The 14,387-nt window shown below is 40.1% G+C and overlaps 1 protein-coding gene and 1 pseudogene across 4 annotated transcripts; both read left to right on the top strand.

Annotated features, from left to right (window-relative positions):
- Window positions 1–569: 569 nt before the first annotated feature.
- LOC133711215 (ABC transporter B family member 11-like) lies at window positions 570–5,226 on the top strand (annotated as a pseudogene).
- A 2,525-nt stretch (window positions 5,227–7,751) lies between these two features.
- Window positions 7,752–13,710, top strand: LOC133712945 (ABC transporter B family member 21-like). 4 transcript variants are annotated; one of them, XM_062139057.1, is made up of 12 exons: window positions 7,752–8,226; window positions 8,725–8,779; window positions 8,858–9,033; window positions 9,126–9,347; window positions 9,432–9,670; window positions 9,809–10,334; window positions 10,633–10,906; window positions 11,068–11,891; window positions 12,039–12,305; window positions 12,459–12,722; window positions 12,809–13,102; window positions 13,218–13,710. In XM_062139057.1, the coding sequence occupies exons 1-12, from the start codon at window positions 7,906–7,908 to the stop codon at window positions 13,569–13,571; spliced, it is 3,816 nt and encodes a 1,271-aa protein (XP_061995041.1). In that variant the 5' UTR covers window positions 7,752–7,905; the 3' UTR covers window positions 13,572–13,710. The 4 variants fall into 4 exon arrangements, with proteins under 4 accessions (XP_061995041.1, XP_061995044.1, XP_061995042.1 ...); XM_062139060.1 differs by having other exon boundaries at window positions 8,725–9,033; window positions 12,039–12,180; window positions 12,277–12,305; XM_062139058.1 differs by having other exon boundaries at window positions 8,725–9,033; window positions 12,039–12,180; window positions 12,274–12,305.
- Window positions 13,711–14,387: the final 677 nt, after the last annotated feature.

The following is a 14,387-nucleotide window of genomic DNA, read 5'->3' as shown; positions in this document are numbered from 1 at the left end:
GCCTCTGGATTACGAAGTTTTGGCTTCAATGTAGTTGAGAACTTGTCATGTGGGTTCATAAGTTAAGAAGAAGAACATGGAATTCGAAGTTCCCGCTCACTAATCTATCGAAGTATCAATGGATGAAAAAAATTAGTTTCAACTGGAAGTGAATTGGTGTCCGGCGAAGACGGGGGTTTGATGAATGGAGGTTGCGGCTGAGGTTGCAGGGGTTTGGCTAGAACAAAATCGAAGAAGAAGAAGAAGAAGAAGAAGAAGAAGAAGAAGAAAAAGAAATGAAAAGAAAAAAAATGAATTAACAAAAAAAAAAAGGGTAAATTGGTCATTGCACTTTTTTGGGGGGCCACGAGCTTGCCACGTCAGCAAACAAACGGAGCCGTTAGAGATTTTTGACGGAAGTATCACGTTGATGTCAAACTACGACTTTGGGTATCACATTGATACTTTTGAGAATTCAGGTATCAAATTGGCCTTGGCAGCATAGTTTGGGGACGGTAGCTGAAGTTTTTTTTTTTTTTTTTCTTGCAGCTGTGATCTCATCACCCAAGTTTTCTGAGGTTTAGTGAAACATGGCTGAGGAGAATCCCTTGGATGGAGATGCAATAACCAAACAAGAAAATGCAACAAATAGCCATCCAGCAGTGACGGAGGGTTCCAACGAAAACAGACAAGATACAAGCAAGAGCAAGGAGAATGGAACTAAAACAGTTCCGCTTTACAAACTTTTCTCTTTTGCCGATTCCATGGATTACCTGTTAATGTTTGTTGGTACAATCAGCGTTATTGGTAATGGACTCTGTATGCCTCTACTGACCATAATCTTTGGAGATCTAATTACTTCTTTTAGAGAAACTGGGAATAACAAGAGAGTGGCTGATGCAGTTTCCAAGGTGAGTCTTCTGGGACCAAAACCAGATATATAGTCATCACTGGTGATGGAACATCTATATAATAGCTTGAATTAGTCCAGTATACAGTATGAAACAATAAAGTTCCACTTAATGCAGTATAAGTTCAGAACTATGTGACACTATTTGTCACTAAATTGTCTATGTGTATGCAACTTTCCATAGGTAGCTTTAATCAGAGCTAATTTGAAAAATTTATCCTCAGGTGGCTCTAAAGTATGTTTACTTGGCTCTTGGGGGTGCTGCTGCAGCATTTCTACGTAAGTACATTAGGTCCTGCTAAAATAAAACTTGCAGTCTCTCTTTAATAAATTGTTTGGCCAGGTGCAAAAGTGAAATACTTGATTTCTGTGTGTTAGAGATGTCATGCTGGATGAGCACCGGAGAGAGACAGGCTGCACGAATACGAAGTTTATACTTGAAGACCATACTGAGGCAAGATGTCAGCTTTTTTGATCAAGAAATCAACTCTGGGGAAATTCTTGGGAGGATGTCAGGTGATACTCTGCTCATTAAAGAGGCAATGGGCGAGAAGGTATGTATTTTACATTTGACATGCAAGAAAAATGACTCAAGTTTTTGCCATTTTCATCTACTAACCTATATTTCATTCATTATTCTTATTGCAGGTAGGAACTTTTTTCCAAGTAGTTGCAACATTCATAGGCTGCTACTTTATAACATTTTTTAAGCGATGGCTTCTCACCCTTGTCATGCTATCCTCTATTCCCCCTCTTGTCTTATCTGGTGCTGTCATGAACCATTTCATAGTGAAATTGGCGTCCCATGGACAAGCTGCATATTCAGGAGGAGTAATTGTGGTAGAGGAGACAATTGGTTCTATCAGAACTGTATGAATCCTTGTCTTAAACTTTTTTGGTTTTTTACTTTATTTTCTCTTTTTATACAAGTACAAAATGACAGGTATTTCACATGCAGGTTGCATCGTTCACAGGGGAGAAGCAAGCTATATCTAACTACAATAACTCCTTGAATAAAGCTTATAAGTCTGGTGTGCAATAGGATTGGGCATCTGGTTTGGGTTCTGGTGTACTTATGCTTTGGCCGTATGGTTTGGTGGAATAATGATACTTGAAAAAGGATACAAGGGAGAAGATGCCATGATAGTAATTTTTGCTGTGGTAATTGGCTCACTGTAAGTTGCACTCTATTAGATTTGTAAACGGGATCCCCAAAATTTTCTGGCCACTCTCCCTCCCACCTTAACTCCATATTTTGATATTTTATGCTTCAATAAATATCAAGAAATGTTAACTTTTTCTTTATAAATTTTCAGATCTCTTGGGAAAGTGTCTCCTTGCATCAATGCATTTGCTCCTGGACAAGCTGCAGCTTATAAGATATTTGAGACAATTAACAGAAAGCGAAAGATAGATGCGTATGATACTAATGGGAGGGTATTACAAGATATTCGTGGAGACATAGAACTGAGGGATGTTTGTTTTAGTTATCCCACAAGACTGGATGAGCAAATATTCAATGGATTTTGTCTCTCAATATCTAGTGGTGCAACTGCTGCTTTGGTTGGAGAAAGCGGAAGTGGTAAATCAACTGTACTCAGTTTGATTGAGAGATTTTATGACCCCCAGGATGGTGAAGTTCTTATTGATTGTGTTAATATCAAAGAGTTCCAACTGAAATGGATCAGACAGAAAATTGGCCTTGTATGCCAGGAACCAGTTTTGTTTACTGGTAGCATTAAAGATAATATTGCATTTGGAAAGGATGGTGCTACTACTGAAGAGGTAGCGACTGCTGCTGAGCTTGCCAATGCTGCAAAATTCATAGCTTTACTGCCTCAGGTATTACAGTTTATGCTCTTTGATTATTCTGTCTTTTACATTTGAATTCACTATTTTTCACAATGACGGAAGCTTACTCAGGCATTTTGTAACATATATGTTACGCTTATTCCCAATTTTGTTAAATTCAAGTATGAATCTTTCAAGTGGAAATGAAATAGTAGGATGAGGCACGGGGGGACACTGCTGATGGAAAGTTTCATATTATTCCAATATATAACAATTTATCACAACTGTTGTTTCCCCCCCCCCCCCCCCTAATTCATGGTTCTTGTGATTGGATTGTATAGGGAATAGATACCCTGGTTGGTGAGCATGGAACTCAACTATCTGGGGGACAAAAGCAAAGAGTTGCTATAGCTAGAGTAATTCTGAAGAACCCAAGAATTTTACTTTTAGATGAAGCCACAAGCGCTCTTGACACAGAATCTGAAAGAGTTGTTCAGGAGGCACTGAACAGAATTATGGTTGACCGGACTACTATCATTGTAACCCATCGCTTGAGCACTGTAAGGAATGCTGATACCATTGCTGTCATACATCGAGGAACAATTGCTGAGAAAGGTAGTGCATTTTCTATCAATGTCATGTCTTACCATTTGAATATCAATCATCATTTCTCATTATTTTCCTGTCAGTAAATCTAAGTACAATCATATCATCATGTCCTTAATTCATGAGTGCTTCAGATATTGATCTCTTGCAACTGAGCAGGACCATATTCTGAGCTAAGCAGGGATCCCGATGGAGCATATAGCAGGCTTATAAGGTTGCAAGAAACTAGTTCTGTGTTAGAACACTCGGAACATACTTGTCTAAGTTCTGAGAAATCATCTCCAAGAAGTGGTAGTTGTCACTCATTCTCAATCTCATATGGTAATCCTACTGCAAGCGGTATCCTTGAAACAACAACAATTATGAGTAATAAATTCAATTCCGTATAGAGATTGGCGCGCCTGATGAGTACACATAGAGTCATTTTGGTCCAAAACAAATAAAATAAAGAGCTTTTTACCAATAACTACAAAATGACACTACTATTTACCAATAACAGATTCCAAAATCAATAGCCCATGCGGGCAATAATTGAAACAGGCTGTCAGCCCATTTTATAGAAAAAACACTCAAATATTAAGAAAATTACGAAACATGCCACTGAGACTCACATAACCCATTTCTCCCAAAATCAGATCGGTTCCAAAATTGAAACCATCCCAAAATCCAAATCCTCCCTAAATCGATCTAGGGCTCCGACGAAGGTAAGGGACGAAGCAGCTGGCGGATCGAGGCGGCGAAGCAACCGGCGAAGGGAGGCTGCGAATCCGGCTAAGCAAGGCTGCGAAGCAACCGGCGAAGCGAGGCTGCGAAGCCGGTGAAGTGAGGCGGTGAATCCGGCGAACCGAGGCTGCGAAGCCGGCGAAGGGAGGCTGCGAATCCGGCGAAGCAAGGCTGCGAATCCGGCGAAGCAAGGCTGCGAAGCAACAGGCGAAGCGCGAAGCGAGGCTGTGAAGCCGCCGAACCGAGGCTGCAAAGCAACCGGCGAACCGAGGCTGTAAAGCCGGCGAAGGGAGGTTGCGAATCCGGCGAAGCAAGGCTGCGAAGCAACCGGCGAAGCGAGGCTGCGAAGCCGCCGAAGTGAGGCGGCGAACCGAGGCTGCAAAGCCGGCGAAGGGAGGCTGCGAATCCGGCGAAGCAAGGCTGCGAAGCAACCGGTTTTGTATTGAGGGTCAGTAGCTTTGAACTGGTTTGATATGTTCTTTCTGTGCGAAAGTGACCAAAATTTGTTTTAGTTTCATAATTTACAAAGAATTTCATGCCTGGTGAGTGGTGATTATGTTCACTATTGAAATTTTTGGTTTCATATTAAAGTTGTGGAGCTCAATCGGGATTGCTAGCTAATTGTTGATACAGTCAGAAAGTGGTTGATGTATTTTTGTTAAAAGATGTGTTCAAATTTTCAGGGCAGTGAGGTTTTGACAGATTGGGGTTAGTTGTTGGGTTTTGTGCATGTAAACCGTTGTGTTCGATGGTTATCACATTTGGAAGATCGTTTTTGAATTTGTTTCTTTTGTGAATTTGTTTCGTTAGTTAATTAGTCATAATTTCTAATTTCTGCAGGGTCAATACCTGGTGTTACATCTGAGGAGCTGAAACTACAGATCAAGCTGGGTATCCAAAGGATGCAATATCTATTGTTTTTGTGGAATCAGTGTCTATAGTCCTGCTGTGGAATCATAGTTTTAGACTTGTGCTTTTGTATTGAGGGTCAGTAGCTTTGGTTTTGTGTTTGTTAGTTTCTTATGGGATTGGTACTACTGAGGGTCAGTACTCATATTTGCATTTATCATATAAACAAATTAATCGAAGCGCATTATGCGAAGCAGCATACATGGAAAATTTACATTTACTTTTTCTACCTGTTTAACTTGGTAGATAATGCGATCTCTGAAATATATTTATTGTTGAGTGCTATTGAGGGTCAGTGCTACCATTAGAAATCAGTTGAGGTTATTTTTGTAATTTCTCATTAACAGAACAATTCAAAAAATTGGTAGGAAAATGGCCGCACGGGATATGGGCCTTGCGCATGGGTCATGAACAGTACCACAAGGGAAATATAAAAAAAAGGCCTGTTAATGGTAAATATTGGATAAAAAGTGTAGTTAGTGGTAATTTGCTTTAAAATAAAAACACATACTGAAAGTAATTGGGCCACCTCATCCATGAGGCCTTATGTCGATTAAAGCTTGGAGTAAATAAAAGGGAAATGATCATTTACCCAATTTCAGCTTAAAAATTGCCCACTTGCTCCACTAAGAGTTTTTTAACCCCATTTACCCAAAACACTCTAAGAGATTATTTCCCTATTACCCAATTAATTCTTTTTTATTCTTTATTTATTTATTTTTAGGACTTTTTTGCCCTCTCCTCCTTTCTCACTTAGAGAGAGAAGTAGTCGGATACCTTGCCGGACTCCGGTGACCAGTGGCCGGCCGCCGACTCCGGTGATGGGAATCCGGCGGCCAGTTACCGGAATCCGGCGACCGGTGACCATATTATTGCCCCCCAATAATCGTATTATTGCCCCCCAATACTCATATTATTGCCCTCCAGTGAATTGCATAAACTCCCAAAATCAAAATGAATACACTACATGCTCAATTGATCAATTTATATGCATATTACTGCCCCCCAATAATCATATTATTGCTTCCCAGTAATCATATTATTGCCTCCTAATAATGATATTATTGCCCCAATAATCATATTATTACGCTCCAATAACCATATTATCGCCCTCAAATGAATTGCATAAACTCCCAAAACCAAAATGAATACACTACAGACACAATTGATCAATTTATATGTTCAATTGTACACGTTCTCTTTTTTTTTCTTTTTTTTTCCTTCCCCATTCTCGAAGCTTATAGTATACCAAAAAAAAAAAGTGATATGGGCACCCAGAAATTGCTCTGGGCACCCACCGGAGTGTGAGGCCGGTGCAGGAGTGGTCGGGGAGCGGTTGTGTAAGGGGAGCGGAGTTGGATCGTCATCGTCTTCGTCGAGATGGGAAGAGTTGGCGAAACAAGGTTGATGGGACCGGACCACCGACCTCAACCTCAACCACCTTACGTCTTCGTCCCCGTCGGGTTCCCCAAGCGAAACCCGGCCAAGATCCGGATCGAGAAACAGAGCAGAGATGGCCCAGAATCCGCCAGAAAGGTTCCGTCACCGTCATCGACTCGCCGGGAAACGACGACCACCGACCTCAACCTCAACCACCTTACGTCTTCGTCGCCGTCGGGTTCCCCAAGCAAGACCCGGCCAAGATCCAGATCGAGAAACAGAGCCGAGATGGCCCAGAATCTGTCGTAAAGGTTCCGTCACCGTCATCGACTCGCCGGGCGACGACTTCTGCAGCGAAGTTTTCACCGCTGTGGATCGGACTCCGGTGCTCCGACGCTCCATTGAGGAGGAGGGTGGAGAGAGAGAGAGAGAGAGAGAGAGAGAGAGAGAGAGAGAGAGAGAGAGAGCTCCGATGCTCCAACGAGGAGGAGGGGAGAGAGAGAGAGAGAGAGAGAGAGAGAGAGAGAGAGAGAGAGAGAGAGAGAGAGAGAGAGAGAGAGAGAGAGAGAGAGAGTCTGATAGGGGAGGGAGAGAGAAGTTTGTAGTTTATTAATTAGATTGGGGGTAAAAATGTCACTTGCGTTTAAATTGGGTAAAAGGGGTTAAAAAACTCTTAGTGGAGCAAGTGGGCAATTTTTATGTTAAAATTGGGTAAGTGGTCACGGCCCCTAAAATAAATTGTTTAGGGCAGTCGCGTCGTCACGTCCTTCCTCTGCACTCCCGCCCAGAATTCATATATATATATATATATATATGCATGCTGAAATCACAGCTTCCGGCAAAGAACCGGAGGCTTGTGGTTTCACCAATAGATGATTACTGGTTTCTGGTCTGGGTTGTCTATTGGCTTTCAGAAATGAAAAGAAGAAGAGACACAAATGGGGTTTGGCAGGTAAGTAGCTTTATATTCAGTAGGCTAATCTTTGTACTAGCAACAATATGTTGTTTTCATAGACTTGGCATTTTATATATTCTGGGATGTCACTCCTATTATGCTTATAATATAAGTGAGAATCAATGCATGAATCATGCATGACACTTCCAGCTTCTTACTCAAAAGAGTTTCAATCAATGATTATTGTAGACATGCATGCAAGCGCAGATAATAAGATCATAAGAGACTGTTATATATAGTTTATATATAATGAAACGTCATATGTTACTATGCGACAAAGATGATCTCTTTCTGGGTACTATATATATATATGACGCAGATGATGGATTTAGTACAATAGACCGCTAGATATATGCCATGCATATTATTCCATTCCAGGATCTGAGGGCGGCTGCATTGTAATTTACAAGCAGAGCAGAATAGAGGAAAGGAAATGATATTACCAAGTTAACCACATTCAACGAATCAAGGCAAGAGAAACTGAACAAGAAACTTGGTTTCATTCTCTGTCTTTCATTGTGCCTCTTGTTAGCGTGCATTATTGAATCTTTGTTTTCATATTAATTTCTTTCTTTTAATCCAGATCAGATTTTTTTTTTTTTTTCTTGCAGCTGTGATCTCATCACCCAAGTTTTCTGAGGTTTGGTGAAACATGGCTGAGGAGAATCCTTCAGATGGAGATGCAATAACCGAGCAAGAAACTCCAACAAATAGCCATCCAACAGTGATGGTGGGTTCCAACGAAAACAGACTAGATACAAGCAAGAGCAAGGAGGATGGAACTAAAACAGTTCCACTCTACAAACTTTTCTCTTTTGCTGATTCCATGGATTACCTGCTAATGTCTGTTGGTACAATCAGCGCTATTGGTAATGGACTCTGTATGCCTCTAATGGCCATAGTCTTTGGAGATCTACTTACTTCTTTTTTAGAAACTGGGAATAACAAGAGAGTGGCTGATGCAGTTTCCAAGGTGAGTCTTCTAGGACCAAAACCAGATATATATATATATATATATATATATATATATATATATATATATATATATATATATATATATATATATATATATTAGTCATCACTGGTGATGGAACATCGATCTATATAATAGCTTGAATTAGTCCAGTATACAGTATGAAACAATAAAGTTCCACTTAATGCAGTATAAATTCAGAACTATGTGATCAGTGGCGGAACTAGAGAGTTCCATTTGAGGGGGCCGAACAATTATGAAATATGTTATGGGGGGGCCAATCTCATAGTTCTTGTCTAAATCATATTAAATCTATACACCAATTACATGTGCCCATGTGTGCAAGTGAAAAGTTTGGGGGGGCCCAGGGCCACCACCGGCCCCTTAATAGTTCCGCCACTGTATGTGATACTATATATTTGTCACTAAATTGTCTCTGTGTATGCAACTTTCCATAGGTAGCTTTAATCAGAGCTAATTTGCAAAATTTATCCTCAGGTGGCTCTAAAGTATGTTTACTTGGCTCTTGGGGGTGCTGCTGCAGCATTTCTACGTAAGTACATTGGGTCAGTTTTTTTAATAAATCGTTTGGCCTGGTGCAAAAGTGAAATACTTGATTTCTGTGTGCTAGAGATGTCATGCTGGATGGTCACTGGAGAGAGACAGGCTGCACGTTTACGAAGTTTATACTTGAAGACCATACTGAGGCAAGATGTCAGCTATTTTGATCAAGAAATCAACTCTGGAGAAATTGTTGGGAGGATGTCAGGTGATACTCTGCTCATTAAAGAGGCGATGGGTGAGAAGGTATATATTTACATTTGACATGCAAGAAAATGACTCAATTTTTTGCCATTTTCTTCTACTAACCTATATTTCATTCATTATTCTTATTGCAGGTAGGAACTTTTATCCAAGTAGTTGCAACATTCACAGGCAGCTATACTGTAGCATTTTTTAAGGGATGGCTTCTCACCCTTGTCATGATATCCTCTATTCCCCCTCTTGTCTTCTCTGGTGCTGTCATGAACCATTTCATTGTGAAATTGGCATCCAATGGACAAGCTGCATATTCAGGAGGAGCAACTGTGGTAGAGGAGACAATTGGTTCTATCAGAACTGTATGAATCCTTGTCTTAAACTTTTTGCTGCTTCTCTTTTTAATTTTTTATACAACTACAAAATGACTGTTATTCGTCATGCAGGTTGCATCGTTCACAAGGGAGAAGCAAGCTATATCTAACTACAATAATTCCTTGAATAAAGCTTACAAGTCCGGTGTGCAAGAGGGTTGGACATCTGGTTTGGGTTCTGGTGCACTTAGGCTTATTGTATTCTGTACTTATGCTTTGGCTGTGTGGTTTGGTGGAATAATGATACTTGAAAAAGGATACAAGGGAGGAGATGTCATGACAGTAATTTTTTCTGTGTTGATGGGCTCTCTGTAAGTTGCACTTTATTAGATTTGTAAATGGGATCCCCAAAATTTTCTGGGCACTCCACCTCCCACCTTTACTCCATATTTTGATAGTTGATGCTTCAGAAAATATCAAGATATGTTAACTTCTTCATAAATTTTCAGGTCTCTTGGGAAAGCATCTCCTTGCATCAGTGCATTTGCTCCTGGACAAGCTGCAGCTTATAAGATGTTTGAGACAATTAACAGAAAGCCCGAGATAGATGCATATGATACTACTGGGAGGGTATTACAAGATATTCGTGGAGACATAGAACTGAGGGATGTTTGTTTTAGTTATCCCACAAGACTGGATGAGCAAATATTCCATGGATTTTGTGTCTCAATACCTAGTGGTGCAACTGCTGCTTTGGTTGGAGAAAGCGGAAGTGGTAAATCTACTGTACTCGGTTTGATTGAGAGATTTTATGACCCCCAGGCTGGTGAAGTTCTTATTGACGGTGTTAATATCAAAGAGTTCCAACTGAAATGGATCAGACAGACAATAGGCCTTGTAAGCCAGGAACCAGTTTTGTTTACTGGTAGCATTAAAGATAATATTGCGTTTGGAAAGGATGGTGCTACTACTGAAGAGATAGCAACTGCTGCTGAGCTTGCCAATGCTGCAAAATTCATAGCTTTACTGCCTCAGGTATTACAGTTTATGCTCTTTGATTATTCTATCTTTTACATTTGAATTCTCTATTTTTCACAATGATGGAAGCTTACTGAGGCATTTAGTAATATATATGTTACACATATTCTCCATTTTGTTAAATTCAAGTATGAATCTTTCAAGTGGAAATGAAATAGTAGGATAAGGCACGGGGGGACGCTGCTGATGATGACAAAAGTTTCATATTTATTCAAAATATATATCATTTTATCAGAACTCTCTTCTTTCTTTCTTTTTTCCCCTAATTTGTGGTTCTTGTGATTGGATTGTGTAGGGAATAGATACCTTGGTTGGTGAGCATGGAACTCAGCTATCTGGAGGGCAAAAGCAAAGAGTTGCTATAGCCAGAGCAATTCTTAAGAACCCGAGAATTCTACTTTTAGATGAAGCAACAAGCGCACTTGACACAAAATCCGAGAGAATTGTGCAAGAGGCGCTGGACAGAGTAATGATTAACCGGACTACTGTCATAGTAGCCCACCGCTTGAGCACAGTAAGGAATGCTGACACCATTGCTGTAATACATCAGGGAATAATTGCTGAGAAAGGTAATGCATTTACTATATAAATACATCAAGCTCATGTTTTTCCATTTGAATATCAATCATCATTTTCTCATGATTTTCCTATCAGTCATTCTAAGTACAATCATATCATCGTGTCCTTAATTCATGAGTGCTTCAGATATTGATCTCTTGCAATTAAGCAGGACCACATTCTGAGCTAATCAGGAATCCCGATGGAGCATATAGCAGGCTTATAAGGTTGCAAGAAACTAGTTCTCTGTCAGAAGACTCGGAACATACTTGTCTAAATTCTAAGAAATCATCTCCAAGAAGAAGTAGTAGTCATCACTCATTCTCAATCTCATATGGTATTCCTAATGCAAGCAGTATCCTTGAAACAACAGCTATAGAACCTGACGTTCCTGCTTCAGTACCAACAAAAGGGCCTCCAGGAGTCTCTCTTCGCCGCGTTGCTTACCTGAACAAGCCAGAGATACCAGTCCTACTTCTAGGTACTATAGTTGCAGCTGTCAATGGGGTAATCTTCCCTGTTTATGGTAGTTTGTTGTCAAGTGTAATCAAGAGCTTCTTTGAGCCACCCCATGAACTTCGTAAGCATTCAAAGTTTTTGGCATCAATCTTTGTTATTCTTGGAGTGGTATCTTTCTTGGCACAATCGTCAAGAGCACACCTCTTTGCCGTGGCGAGCTGCAGGTTAATAAGAAGAGTCCGAGCAATGTGCTTTGAGAAGGTGGTTTACATGGAAGTAAGTTGGTTTGATGAAGCTGAGCACTCAAGTGGTGCCATTGGGGCAAGGCTTTCTATAGATGCAGCGTCTTTGAGAGGGCTTGTTGGAGATGCTCTTGGTTTGGTGGTTGAGAATACGGCAGCAGCAATTATGGGGGTGATTATTGCTTTTGGTGCAAATTGGCAACTTTCTCTTGTAATCCTTGTTCTGTTACCTTTATTGGGAATAAACGGATATCTTCAAGACCAGTACATGAAAGGATTCAGTGCAGATGCAAAGGTATTTCTCTAAAGTCCAAAATTGTCAAACAATTGTAATAAATAACATGGAGAAGCTAGTGAAGCTAATCAATAACTGACATAATTATTTCATGGAATATATAAAGTTCATGCTTTTTATCAAATACTGAAATTCTAATGGTTGCAGAAATTGTACGAGGACGCAAGCCAAGTAGCTAGTGATGCTGTGGGGAGTATTCGGACAGTTGCTTCCTTTTGTGCTGAAGAGAAGATGATTGAGTTGTACAAGAAAAAATGTGAAAGCCCTATTAAGACAGGGATAAGACAAGGTTTAGTTTCTGGAATAGGTTTTGGGGTATCACTCTTTTTACTGTTTTCAGCGTTTGCCTTAATATTTTACACTGGTGGTCTACTTGTTGCAGCAGGCAAGACAACAGCCTCTTCTGTTTTCCGGGCAAGTTGCTTTGCATTGTACTATAAAGCTATGTCAGCAGTTGTTAAATGAACATACTCATTCGTCGAGAACAGATAACTCTTTTTTTTTTTTTTTTTTGATAACTCTTTACCGGTCCGTAGTTAACATCTTTCTCTCTGATTAATTCTGCAGGCTGTCTTTGCTCTCACTATTGCTTCTTTTGGACTTGCTCAGTCGAGCTCCCTAGCAACTGATGTTAGTAAAGGAAAGAGCTCTGCTGCTTCCATATTCGAAATTCTTGACATGAAATCAAAAATAGACTCTAGTGATAACTCGGGCATGACAATAGAAAATGTGAAGGGAGAAATTGAATTTCACCACGTCAATTTCAAGTATCCTAGTAGACCTAACGTGCCAATTATCAACGATCTTTGCTTGACCATTAGTCGTGGCGAGGTAACATAATGTCAAATAATATTTTTTTATCCATTTTCCAGCAATACAAAAGATTGTGGAACTTATGCTTAAATTATATTATTCAGACAATTGCTCTGGTTGGTGAAAGTGGAAGTGGAAAATCGACAGTGATCTCTTTGATCCAGAGATTTTACGATCCTGATTCAGGTCACATTACATTGGATGGAATCGTAATTCAGAAACTAGAGTTGAGGTGGTTGAGACAGCAAATGGGGCTGGTGAGCCAGGAGCCTCTGCTGTTTAATGACACTATCCGAGCCAACATTGCATATGGAAAGGAAGGACAGACAACCGAGGCTGAAATTATAGCAGCAGCAGAACTGGCAAATGCACACGAGTTCATTAGTAGTTTACAACATGTGAGTATTAGCGATTTCTCTTCGGCTACAATCATGCACTATTATTATCTTATACCATGGTAGTGCATAAATCTTGAAGACTTACTGATGCGTGTTAAATTTAATAACATTGCAGGGGTATGATACAATAGTAGGAGAGCGAGGGGTCCAATTGTCCGGTGGACAGAAGCAAAGAGTTGCTATTGCACGAGCTATTATGAAGGCACCAAAGATATTACTACTTGATGAAGCCACCAGTGCTCTTGATGCTGAATCCGAACGAGTGGTTCAAGATGCACTGGACCGAGTTATTGTGGATCGAACCACAGTGGTTGTTGCCCATCGGTTATCCACAATAAAAGGTGCAGATTTAATTGCTGTGGTAAAAAATGGAGTCGTTGCAGAGAAAGGAAAGCATGAAACTTTGATCAATATCCGCAATGGCATTTATGCATCTTTGGTAGCATTGCATGCAAGTGCCTCAACTTAAGAGAGCTTTCTGTTATTCTTTTCACTAATGAAGCAAAATACTATGAGGGAAAAGAAATGTATAATGTAATCTTCTTCAGAATTGTAAATTGGCTGGGTGTATATACATCAAGTTTTTCTTTTCTGAAAGACAACACGTTTCTGAGTGAATAGCCCCCTCACCAACCTCTCTTTTTCCAATTACAGATCACCACAAATGATGAGTAATATTAAGCACTTATCACACCATACAAGTCAATCCAAGCCAATTTAGAGAGTAATTTCGGTTGTACATCTAATTAACTATTTGTAATTGGCCGGGTGACTGTGACGTCCTACCACCTACATATCACAAACTCTGGTCATGCACTTAAAAACCCCCAACTTCTTTTCCAGTAGGCATGAACAACTCATCTACAACCTTTCACCATCTCTCAACTACTTTCATGGGCTTGTTTTAAGGGTCCGACCAAGAGATTTAGTGTTTGTTAATTACTGGTAAAGTGAGTGCAACTTAATCTTGGCACACAATCATTCTATGGCTAGATTATGAATGGGGTAATGCGCTTGCTATATGAGTCAAATGATCGACCTCCCAAGGTCATAATTCATCCAACATCTTATTGTTTATCTTCTAATAAGTTTCTAGTATTTGGGCAAAAAGTAGAGTTTTTTTTTTTTTGGTCTTTTCATTGTGTGAATATACGTACGTCAGTGCATGTAGAGTTGCAAAGCTCCATTTTGATGAGTCGGCTCGGTTCCAGAAATCACAATGCAAAGCCCTAACAAACCTTAACCGGCCTTTTTTTTTTTTTTTTCCGAGAATGGCGAATCAACC

Source organism: Rosa rugosa, chromosome 5, assembly GCF_958449725.1.
Source record: "Rosa rugosa chromosome 5, drRosRugo1.1, whole genome shotgun sequence".
In the NCBI taxonomy this organism is placed as follows: domain Eukaryota; kingdom Viridiplantae; phylum Streptophyta; class Magnoliopsida; order Rosales; family Rosaceae; genus Rosa; species Rosa rugosa.
The sequence above is the reverse complement of the archived record's forward strand: the minus strand, read 5'-3'. Positions and strand labels throughout refer to the sequence as shown.

Excerpts from the sequence above, each read along its gene's own strand:
- LOC133712945 (XM_062139056.1), top strand. The coding sequence starts at position 7,906 with ATGGCTGAGGAGAATCCTTCAGATGGAGATGCAATAACCGAGCAAGAA. Across the intron at positions 10,907-11,067 it reads GGGAATAATTGCTGAGAAAG|GACCACATTCTGAGCTAATC; the intron begins GTAATGCATTTA and ends GCAATTAAGCAG. Across the intron at positions 12,306-12,458 it reads CAGCCTCTTCTGTTTTCCGG|GCTGTCTTTGCTCTCACTAT; the intron begins GCAAGTTGCTTT and ends TTAATTCTGCAG.